The sequence below is a fragment of the Rhinopithecus roxellana genome, chromosome 7, assembly GCF_007565055.1.
Source record: "Rhinopithecus roxellana isolate Shanxi Qingling chromosome 7, ASM756505v1, whole genome shotgun sequence".
Taxonomy (NCBI): domain Eukaryota; kingdom Metazoa; phylum Chordata; class Mammalia; order Primates; family Cercopithecidae; genus Rhinopithecus; species Rhinopithecus roxellana.
Genome location: NC_044555.1, coordinates 42,979,901 through 42,992,485, shown reverse-complemented (window position 1 = coordinate 42,992,485; position 12,585 = coordinate 42,979,901). Strand labels below are relative to the sequence as shown.

The 12,585-nt window shown below is 34.5% G+C and overlaps 1 protein-coding gene across 2 annotated transcripts in view; it reads left to right on the top strand.

The window, feature by feature from the left end:
• The window catches only part of LOC104655361 (dachshund homolog 2), a 194,654-nt gene that overhangs the window by 87,703 nt on the left and 94,366 nt on the right, over positions 1–12,585 (top strand). For both annotated transcript variants that reach the window (XM_030934124.1, XM_030934125.1), the window contains exon 4: positions 9,188–9,323. In XM_030934124.1, coding sequence (XP_030789984.1) covers positions 9,188–9,323 — 136 coding nt within the window. The remainder of the gene's footprint in view (positions 1–9,187; positions 9,324–12,585) is intronic.

The window sequence follows — 12,585 nt, the reverse complement described above, 5'->3', positions numbered from 1 at the left end:
GAATGTTAGGATGAAAGAAAAACTTCTAATTTCTATAATAGACTTATACATTCAGTGTTTCAGATTTTATAATTTTTGGGCCAGCATCTACTGATATGCCTAAAAACCAGCTCTCCAAAAACAAAACAAATCAAAATAAGAAGATAACTGTTATTTATAACATTTGCCCATTTTTTTGGTGTAGATATTTCTATCATGGCAAATTTCAGGTCACCAACAGCTTAACAACCGGTTCACAAAATTAATGAATATTTGACAATTGGCTCCAGTTTGAGCAGGTCCAAGGCAGCAGCCTCCTTTAAAAATATTATACTAAATATGAAATGGGTATCACTTCAGACTCTCCATGGCAACCTTTTCTTATATCTATTAAGCAAAGCAAGCAAAAAAATCTTTTCCAACCAGTTTACTTTTCAATACCTTCAACAAAGCATAACACATTAACCAGATGTTTGAGAATTCTCTATAAAAGTGAATGAATAAAGTTTGTTTACCAGTTTAATTTATACCACTTTAACAGAGAATGGTATTAAATTGGAAGGGAGTTTAGCTTAATTGCATTTGGATCATTTTTTTATCAGCATGTAAATATTAGTTAAAAAAAAAATGTTTGGTGATTAGAAGTGTGGATGCCTGCAAATGTCCTCAAATGGTGAAAGCTGTCACAACGGAAAATACACCTGGCTAAGTCTTTTTCATTTTAGGTCTCAGAAGTGATATAACTTTTAGAAGCTTATATTCCAAAGAAAATATGTATTTCTTACATAGTCTGATAGATTTCCTTGCCTCCATGGATTTAAATAATTAACAGTACATCTTAGATGCATAGGATATATCTACTATAGCAACACTGCCCATAATGGTAGCCATTAGGTATGTGTTGGTATTTTAACTTAAATAAAAATATAAAATTCAAACTTCAGTTACTGAATTAGTCACATTTCAGGTGCTCAATAGCCACATGTTATTTGTGGCTATTGTATTAGACAGCACAATTATAGAATGTTTTCATCATTGGAGAAAGTTCCATTGAACAGAACTCCATTAAATAGGGTGAATGGAAGGTCTAGAACCATCCATCATTTTGAGAACAAAAAAGGATAATAAAGATTTAAAAATCAGCAAGCGTCTTGAAATTATACTTTCGGTTACCCAGAAAGGACAGCTACTGTTGACTTTTGGTTTATTGTACTATTATCTTCATCACTTTCTGTTAGAAAACAGAATTCACTGATTTAGCAAATGTTGAATGTATGCAAAAGACTCTGTCATATTGCTTTGTCCAAAACACAGAAAAGAAACAGACATAGATAGGCTCCACCCCCAAAAGGACCACTTCTGGCTAGAGCCGTCATAATTTGTTAGTTAAATAAGATGCATTCAGAAGCCGATTTCATTAGAGGTAGTATGGTATAGTTGCTATCTGCCTGGATTTGAATCCTGGTTTTACTATTCCTTGTTATGTGACCTTAGGCAAATTAATTAACCCACCTGTGTCTCAGATTGCCTCATGGTCCCAATGAAATGGGGATGATAATTGTACCTACTTTATAGTGTTAACACGAGCCTAAGTGAGATAAAGCATGTTAACACATTTAGAGTAATGTTTGGCACCTACTAAGTGCACAGCACGTATTAACCAATATTTTATATTCAAGAATCCATACAGAAATAGTAGTAAGTAGAAAACCATATTGTGGCCAAAAACTAGCATGAGATAGAGGTAGCTTCCTCTATGTAGGTTCTTCTGTATATTCTCTCATCAGTAATGGGACAACGGGAGCCTCCACCTTTAAATTCACCTACAGTTATTGGCCTACAACATTGATTTACCTGTGATAGTTGCCTTGATTTGATACCCCAGAATAAAGATTATGAGCCTGATGGGGGCTGGAGAAGGGTGCCCAATTAAATATCAAGTTTGATCTGGTTGGTGTTTAATTTTAAATAATATTTGAATGTTTACATGTGAATTATTTAGTATAGTTTGCACCATGGGCACCTACAATGCATATGAAAACACACATATGCCTGCCTTTCATCCCCAGTGGGGTACATCAGGCAGTCAATAAATATTTGTTGCATGAGTGAATGAAAGCTAAAGGAGTCACTGGATATTAAACTTTGGGGAGTGTTTCCAACATAAATTATTATTACTAATACAGACTTTAAATCCAAAAGTGAAAAAGACGTTACAAGTTGCAAATAAATGTTTCTTGTTGTTTTCTGTCAGTAGATAGTTTGGGAATATTGCTACACAAGGCACATGGCAAATTTTAGTTCTGGCTCAGATCCCTTTGGTGTTGGCTCAACTATTTGCATGTGTTGCTAATAAATAATATAGCTATAACATGAATTGGAATTGCATTATGATCATTAGGCTTGCAAGACTATTAATCCTTAAATTATATTATTGAATGTGGCAAAATCATGAAGACAAAAATAGGTCAGATACCTTACTGGTATGGAATTCTATTCCCTGTTTGACATTTAAGTGTCTTACAATACATTTTTCTCTATTTGTGGGAAACTGTGTAATGTCAGTGTGCCATAGCTTTTTTCTGATAACACATTTAAGAAATTTAAGTTGGAAGCTGTTATTTGGCAGTTTACCAACACCATCTGATTAGCTCTGTTTCTTGTTTGGCTGAGCAGCTGGCGATTAATGAATTGATAGGAAATGGTCACACGGCAGTGGCGTTAGCATGTGAACATCTGGTATTAAAATTAGTCAACGCAGAGAGGTTTTTGTGTGATAATTCAAATTCACTGACGAAAATCACTACTTGGGTCTCAGTCTAAGTGCTCTGTGGAAAGAGAAAGCTATTACTATCTCAGAGCATGAGATGAAGATGCATTGAGTGGGCATTAAGGGTTGTTTGTGTTTGTTTGTTTGTTTGGGTGGGTGGGTAGGTAGGTGGGAGGCAGAGTTACAAGTCCACAACATAACTTGGAAACCATGCATTTTTCCCACTGAACTATCCATTCTCCCACTTGAAGGTATTTTAGGCTATGGTCAGATATTATGGCTGATTCCCTTAATCTGTGAGCCTTTTCCAGGACAAGTTCATCACATTAAAGAGAGGAGAGGATTCTTTGTTCAAACACCACATCGGTCACCCATAGGTTGTGTGTATTATTTTCCACTCTCATGCTTACGTATTCCAGCTGCACCCCCAATCTGGCATTATTTTTTATGCATGATATTATGTTGCCTCTTCTAATTCAGGATTACAATTATGCCTTCAAAACCGCTGAAGAGTGAAAGCTCCCAATATCTAGAAATTTTTTCTGAGTGGTGAGTTTCTTAAACACTCCTTGAGAAACAAGATAAGAGTATTGTGGACTCACTGTTTCATAGACTAATGAAATACAGATGTTGTGATAGCTTCTACCCTGGAATAGGGAGTTTAACAATTACTAAATTGCATAATTTTTCCTTTTTAACCTCAAGAGCCCTTTTTCCATTTTTTAAGTTTATGAAAAGTTTGCTATATTCATCATTGTTAATTTAAATTCAATGGTAAATTGCTGATTGTAGAACACAGACCAATTCTTAAATTGTTTCATAAACATCCATAAAGTGTCATGCTTCCAAAGTTTTTAGATAAACCAACTTTGGGCATCAAATTACTCCCCTATTTAGTGGTAAGCCAAGTTGGTAATAACAAAGAGCAAATTTTTATTTTACTGTCTCCAGTTTTATTATTAAAGTCTTTCAAGTTACAATCTGTTCTGTTTCTGCAGAACTCTGGTGACAACACAGAAGAAGCATATCAATTAAATATGAAATATCAAGACGAATACATGAATAAAATATCCAGCATTCAAATAAACTTCCAAAAGCCACTCTTCAGCAGCAAAATGCCATTAAATCCTTGAGGAACTCATTAATAGATTAACATTTGGAAGAGTAATTACAATGAGAGTTGAAGTCACACTAAATAAAAATAAGACATATATTACATAATTCTACTGAATTCTTGAAAGAAATCAATATAATAAAATATCAGAGGCAATTCAACGTTGACACAGTTGTTTTTAAAAGGCAATGGAACATGTGCACATACATATTACCACATGGTAGAGATACTTAACACAAATGTGTTAGTACTTCGTAAATTCTGTGTATACTTCCATATTTCCAAGAATGCAAAACAATATATTGAAATGAAATAAATGGCCTCTATGAACATGGTCAGAGTTGATACTTTAGTGCCAATAAACTGAATCCTAAGCCAAATTGACTGTGATAAAAAACTCAGTTTTCTAAACATTGTCCCATCCTTTATGAAGGTTCAAATGTACTTTCAAATAATTTGATATAATGGGCATCATTTTTAACCATTTGTGATATACCTCTAAAGAAAAAGAACTGGTATAGTAGAAGAAGGGATTGTATGTACTAATTAATAACATTTTCTATAAAAACTTATTTTTTTTAAGCAAAGTCCTTGAACTATGTAAGTACACGTCAGAATCTGAGTTATTATTGAAGATAGTATTACTAATTACAGGGAAAAATAGGAATTGTGAGAATGTATACATTTTGGAAATCTCTGTCCTTTGCTACTTTGGATTTGGAGAAGACTTCTGTGGTTCATAGGAGCTACAGTTGTTTTCGATGGAGCATAAATTAAATACGTGAAAAGTAACAGGGTTGTAAAAGTCATAAATGCCATGTAAATGAACTTATCAATTAGTAAAAATGATTGAGGTTTTAGATTTGCAAGTTTCCTTTTTAAATGTACTTATTGATTTGTTGCAAATACTGTTAACCCTGTGTTTGGCAAATGGTGAAAACATTATCGCTTGTGTTCTCATTTGTAGTAAAACAGATTAACTTGCTGTGAAATTTTAACTAGGCTGAGACACAACAGTAGCCACCTAATGAACCAAAGCATATTGCAGTTAAGTAGCTAAATAGATGCATACTTATTACAGGGCTAAGAAATGGATCTGTTTACTTGCAAAGAAGAAATTCTTCATATAATTATTCATTATTTTAGGAGAATTTAAACATTCCACTTCCACAGAGATTAGAAAAAAACACAACACCTAATTCTTAATCAATATGAGACACTGCATTCACATAACATGGTTTGCGTGGTATAAAAAGTCTGACTTCTGTGCTGTCTTAGAAAAATAACAATGGACTGAACCTTGATCAAATTTGGTAAGTACAGGCTACAAAATCTTAAAGGAGAAAATTTGCTTCATGCAAAATGTTACTGTCACTCTTAATAGTCACCTTCTAAATTACGTTCTCAAAGTTAGTTCATTGTTTCACATAAGATGCTACTGAAAATGCAAAGAAGGAGTTTCAGTGTAAATTATTGGAGTTTATATTGTTTGATCCTATGCTAATTTTAAATATGTTAGAGGAATCCACAATTTTTTCTTAATATGAGTTAATATCAATTTCATTTTTGTTAACATTCATGATATTTTCTATTCGTATAGGTGCTCTTATGATGTTTATGTATTCATAATGAGCATTCAGCTTTTATTAGGGAGGGTGAACAAGGCCAAGTATCACTGTCAGTTGGATTCTCTTGTTTATTAAACCATGAAACTGCATGGATCACTCAAAAATTGTTTATTTTTATTACAGCAGCATACATTGCTGTATATGTGATGCCAGTTTGCTATTACACAGTGATTTTCCTTTTGTCCGTTTTATTTTTTCACAATAACTGCTGCACTTTGTCCCTCTCCATTCATTCAGAGGTCCATTAGAGATAAATATAGTTCACTGAATTACACATATTTAAAGGACATTTTCAGTGTTGGAATTCAAACACAAATAGCAAATGTTCTGCAGTTTTCGCACATATTTTGGCGTGGAATCAGTGAGACACAATGATGAAAGACAAAACAAAAGGCCACATATATTAAATTCCTTTCACTGGTGTGTGTGTGTGTGTGCGTGTGTGTGTGTGTGTGTACACACACGCATACACATACTATTTGAATAATATATTTTAAAGCATTATAGTTTAAGTTGAATTTCACAACTGATAAACTACATGTTTATTTTTCAAAATTGAAAGCGTATGATAGAAGGGCTGTATGGATATTGCTTTCAGTACCCGTACCATCCCTCCAAAATGTGAATAGAATTATTAGGGGATAAAACTTGATTCTTTTCTTCTGCTTTGCTTCTATATTTCTTTTTATTTTTCCTGGCAGACATTATGTGAGAAGCAGATATTTTCCTGCATACTAAATATGAGAGAAATATATCAGTATTCTACTCTGTTTGGAAACATTGTTTTGGAGGCATGACAACAGCTATAAAGTCCTTAACATGTAATATACATTTAGAATTATTGGTATTTAATTAGCATATACTACAGCTAATACACTCAAAGTCTATTCATTTCACTAAAGTTATTGGATGTTAATGAAATGCTAAGCAATAATGTAAAGGAAAATTTAAAAATATGCATACTACATTGATGACCGTATTAGTGTTCTATTGTTGCTATAACAAATTGCCACAAATTTAGTGGTTTAGCACAGTGCAAATTTATTATCTTGGGGTTCTGTAAGTCAGAAGTTGGACATGAGTTTCACTAGGCTAAAAGCGAGGTGTGGTCAAGGTGTGCTGCATTTCTTTCTACAGGCTCCAGAGAAGAATCTGTTATCTGTTTTCTTTTCTTCTTTTAAAATAATTTCAACTTCTATTTTGGATATACGGGATACATGTGCAGGTTTTTTACACGGATATATTATGTGATGGTGAGGTTTAGGGTACTAATGGTCCCATCACCTAGGTAGTGTCTATAGTGTCTAATAGGTAGTTTTTCAGCCCTTCCCCTTTCCCTCTCTACCCCTTCTAGAAGTGCCCAGTGTTTATTGTTAAAGGCCACTCACATTTCTTTGCTCATGGCTCCCTTCTTCCATCTTCAAAGCCAGCAATGTTGCATCTCTGTGACAATTCCTCTGCAGTCATTTCTCCTTCTGACCCTTCTTTTCTGCCTGTGTCATCCACAGTTTAGAATCCTGGTGATTAGATTGGGTCCACTAAGATAATCCAGTATAATCTCCCTATTCCACAATTCTCAATTGCATCTGCAAAGTCCCTTCCGCCATGTGAAGTAACAAATTCACAGGTTCTTGGGATTAAGGTGGGGATTGGAGATTTTAAGTTGGGGAGGTGGCATCATTGTGCCTGCTGCAATGCCAGACATTGGATAATGTTAACTACTACTAATGAAATAATACATTTTAACTCTCATGCTATTACTTTTGCATTAAACAGACAGTTTTTAGGGGGTTTATTTGGGCTTCTCATGCAAAATCAATGTCGAAATGTACAAGCACATATTTGACAAATTATTTCTTAATGTTATGGTGATTAGAATAATGATGTGATTACAGATAATTAGACACAACATTTAATTGAAGAAATTTATTATGGATGAATTAAATATTTTATAGAACATTCTCTGTCCCAGCATGTCTATCACCCAGTCACATTTATTGCATATGTGCATAAACACTGCATTTTGGTTCTTTTATTGATCAAATTAACTTAATGATTTGGATTTATTCATCAATTTGTGATGCATAAACATGGTGAATAGCTTCAGTGTTTTATAGCAATTTTAATAATCAGAAGTCTTGAGAGCCATAATAATTACTGCAAAAGTATGAAAAATATTTTATTAAAATTCATTACTGGCCGGGCGCGGTGGCTCAAGCCTGTAATCCCAGCACTTTGGGAGGCGGAGACGGGTGGGTCACGAGGTCAGGAGATCGAGACCATCCTGGCTAACACGGTGAAACCCCGTCTCTACTAAAAAATACAAAAAACTAGCCGGGCGAGGTGGCGGGCTCCTGTAGTCCCAGCTACTCGGGAGGCTGAGGCAGGAGAATGGCATAAACCCGGGAGGCGGAGCTTGCAGTGAGCTGAGATCCGGGCACTGCACTCCCGCCTGGGCGACAGAGCAAGACTCCGTCTCAAAAAAAAAAAAAAAAAAAAAAAAAAAAAATTCATTACTGAAAACTACAAAAATCTATGGAATACTAGAAGAAGTGACCTTGATAGATAGTAGTGTTAAGTTTGGAAAAAACAATAATCGTGTACTGTGACTATTAAAATATATATACTTTTTTGAGATGGAGTTTTGCTCTTTTTGCCCAGACTGGAGTACAGTGGTGCAACTTCAGCTCACTGCAATGTCTGCCTCCTGGGTTCAAGGGAGTCTTCTGCTTCAGCCTCCCGAATATCTGGGATGACAGGTGCCTGCCACCATGCCTGGCTGATTTTTGTATTTTCAGTAGAGACGGGGTTTCACCATTTTGCTCAGACTGGTCTTGAACTCCTGACCTCAGGTGATCCACCCGCTTCGGCCTCCCAAAGTGCTGAGATTACATGCATGAGCCACCGTGCCCAGGCTATTAAAATATTCTGTTGACAGAATTCAACATAAGTTATTAAGGTCTGAGAGGTTACAGGTATCTAATATACAAGTATATTATTTGCATAAATTTTGTCCACACAGAAAAGCTCAACTTGTACCAGGTGCCACGATTTGTGAGTTTTATTCCAGGCCTCTCAAGTCTTTACATATGGGAGTTCTCCTTCTTAATGCGATAGGAGTATCACCCTTCAGGCCTTCCTATGAACTTTACATCAATCTAGAAGCTACAATAACAATAACCTTCAAAACACACCTACACTAGTAATCATTTATGAAGTTTTTAGGAGAGCACATGGAAATTAACTTTTCTTGACCCTTTACCATATGCTTTTTTGTCTTTTTCTATAATTTAGCCCTCATGATATTTTATTAATTTCACAAGAATCAAAAATATATTTTTGTTTAAAGATATGTTTTTTGAGAAGTGAAGGGGAACATCACACATCGGGTCCTATTGTGGGGAGGGGGGAGGGATAGCATTAGGATATATACCTAATGTAAATGACGAGTTAATGGGTGCATCACACCAACATGGCTCATGTATACATATGTAACAAACCTACACGTTGTGCACATGTACCCTAGAACTTAAAGTATAATAATAAAAAAAAAGAGATATGTTTGTAAGACGAATTATTGTAGATGAGTACACTTTCACAATAAGTGAGAGGTCAACATTTCAAATGTATAGACTCAACCAACATAAAAACTTGGCGCATAGATGACATTTCCTTTTGTGTTTCCTTTTGTGTCAGGAGCGGATCCCAGAGAGTCCTTCTCCTGCTCCTTGTCTGGAAGAGAATCATCGTCCTGGGAGCCAGACCTCTTCCCACTCCAGCAGCAGTGTGTCCAGTTCTCCCTCTCAGATGGATCATCACTTGGAAAGAATGGGTGAGTAACTTTTCTGAAACAGGTAATTGAAAAATATTGTTTCAGGAAATTAGTTGTTAGGAAAAATAGAGGAGAGGGAAAAGCTGGGGAAGCTGCCACCTCTTTAATATAAATAGCTTTTTGAAAGTTGGTCATTTGTAATTGCTGAAACAATATGACCAACAAAATGAAACTTACATTATTAGAAATTTATTCTCTGCAAAGATCTTCCTTTGCTGTATCATTCAATCTCATGGAAGTAATATGATGGAATGTTTGTAGAGTATATGTGAGTTCTATATGTGATATAATACACCTGACACAGTCACAACATCTTTTTGAATAAGGGAAGTTAAAATATCCTTTAGGCAGTTCCCCTTTTAAGAGTGAATACAAAGTGAATCAATATAAGATTTGCCACAATCTCAGCAACTTAGATCATAAATATTTAACATGATTTCCCCTATGTTTATATATATTTTGTTGTTTCAGAAGCCTTACACCATAGACACTCTTCCAGAAATTGGTTGTGATGTGGCATATTGGAAACTTTAGTCTAGCTATGGGTCTGGCACTAACTAGCTATAACATCTTGTGTATGCCACTTAACAACCATGAATTTCTTTACTTATTATATGGAAAAAAACCTTATCACCCTGTCTAATGTGCTGGATTATTGAGAGGTGAAATGAAACATTATGTGAAAAAAATGCCAAGGAAGTGTGGGTGATAAAAATTACTCTTCTCTGTGTGACTTGACTTTGATTACTTATCATTTTCTGCTATCTAATTCTACTCAGGTATATAGAAGTCGACAGGTACATTCAGCTGTAACAAATTCTCATTTAGTGTATAGTAATTACCGATCAATTGAGTTAAGTAAAATCTTTGTTAATCTTCTGTACCTACACAGTCCAATCTCCTATGTACCCATTTCCTTTTGGCAAAATGATTTTTGCTATTCGTTTAGTCTTAAAGGGGGGAAGTTCTTTAAGTGAACTGTGAATGTTTACAGCTTATAATAGCTATTGCTTTGAGCCTTTCCAAAATAATGTATTTTCTTGGGGGAAGAGAAATTTGGGAGATTAGGGAAGGTTTTAGATTTCAGAAGGATGAAGACTATCCCTTGGGGAAATTAATCCAAATCTCACTTAGCTTGTCAGTATTATATGTTTTTTGGAGCTCTTTAGCTTCATGGTGAGCATAGTGTTTCTCACATCTGGATCCCAAATATAATCACCTACGGAGTTTTTATTAATATGGATGCTGAGGCCACATGCTCAGAGTTTGATTCACTTGGTCTGGAATAGAGCCTGGGCAGCAGTATTTTGTTTTGCTTTTCAGCATTTCTTCCGTAGATTCTTATGTTCAGCCATGGTTAAAAACCAATAGATTAGAGCTTGAGGCTAATGTCTCTCAGAGAGTAAGTTTAATTCCTGGAAGACCTGATAGATGTCTTCTAGCTTTACTCTTTTCTGTGACATAGACTACCTGGTTGTTACAACATTGTGTACAACTGATTCAAGAAAGTCTTAGAAAGAATAAGAGTCTACAAATGAGTGACCACTAATGAATCAAGAAGCAAAAAGACACATTCTTCTGTTGGGATACCATTCATACTGATGAGGGTGGGAAGAAGGAGACAAAAAGGGGAAAGGGATATATAGAGATAATTATTTATTGAGTGCTGGCTAAAAAGCAGAGCACATAGGGAAATATACTTGGTAATAGATATATCATAAAAGAATGGGCAACTTATACTTAGAAGTAAAATCAAACATATCCGAAGCAATGTAATATCCTAGAAAAAAATGTTGACAGTATAGTTTACTTCTAATTACACTGGCAGTAATTAGGCTCTATATGCACATTCCACAGTTATCTAACAATGATACCAAGATTGTCTATAAATAAATAAAAAGGCTTGAGAATTTTTACATGTTACATTTACAGTTACCATATTTTATTAATAGGGCTGTATAATGTTTGAATAAAATATGAGTAAAGAGAATTAAATTATAAACTCTGAAAATTAACATTTTTTCTCTTTCAATATGTTTTACAAAGAATCATAATAATTTCCAGAAAGTTATGTTATCTATTAATCTTGCTATGTTTAACAAGTTCTCATATATATATGTTTATATATATTATATAATATATATAGTATATATTAAGTATATACTAATTATACTTTAGAACTCACACGATCAAGCAGCTTACTGATTTTTTCATTATATGATCTTCAGACCAACAAAAAGTCTTTTACTGTTTTAGAAATAGAAGTATATAAAACTTATGTTAGTTGTTATTAGATTATGTTAGTCATTTGTGTGATGTTTTCTGCCTTTTTTCTGGGTATTTACATAGAAAACTACTCAGTTACATCTCTTATTTATAGTTATGATGCCCAGCAATAGAGAGGAACTTACTGTTGTCCAGGATAATGGACTAACCATCAAAAAATTCCAAAAACATAATAAAGGTAAAATGATTTTTGCTTATTTGATACACATATAATAATCAGATACTAGCTCAGTTAACACCCGTGTGCTGTATACTGCATCCACAATTCCCTTAGTAAGAATAGATTCATACTAACTTTGGATAAGTTATTTTAATAGTAGAAAACATGATGTTTATCTGAAGCTTGTTTATTTGGGAGGTTATAAATTACATATCCACCTGAAATTTATCTGTGCATGTGGTTGGAAACTTTATCTTAAGCCCTCTTACTATGCCAGCTCAGAGACACCTGACTCCCTTTGTATTATATGTTTACTTTTTTACCTATGTTTAAATGATTCGCCATTTGCTGGTTATAGTTGATGGTTATATTTGACAAAACTGAGTTGCTGTCACACAGGGGAGCTGCTTCTGTCAACCCTTGAAAGCGATTTTTAAAATATATACTAATTTGGACATTTCAGATGAAAGCTTAGCAAGTTAGCCCATCAGGTATTTACCTGGAATACTGGTACATATTATCTCAACCTCCCTTTTGATCAGCTGAGGTACTTGTATCACCTCGGCATAGTATCCAGTTTTGTCTTAGGAGAGCTGTTCAAGGAAGACAAAGAATTTTAAAGTGATGCTCTCCTAATATGAAAGCTGAGTGCAACTTTGTTTATAAGGCTGAAAGGGTAAGACCAAAGGAAAATATATAATCATATGGCATAGATGATACATTGTTGCTGTCACCGTGAGTTAGACAGTAGCTAACATAATTTCTCAGGTCGTCAGATAGTGTATTTGTACTTCACCACAGGGTAAATTTTTCTAT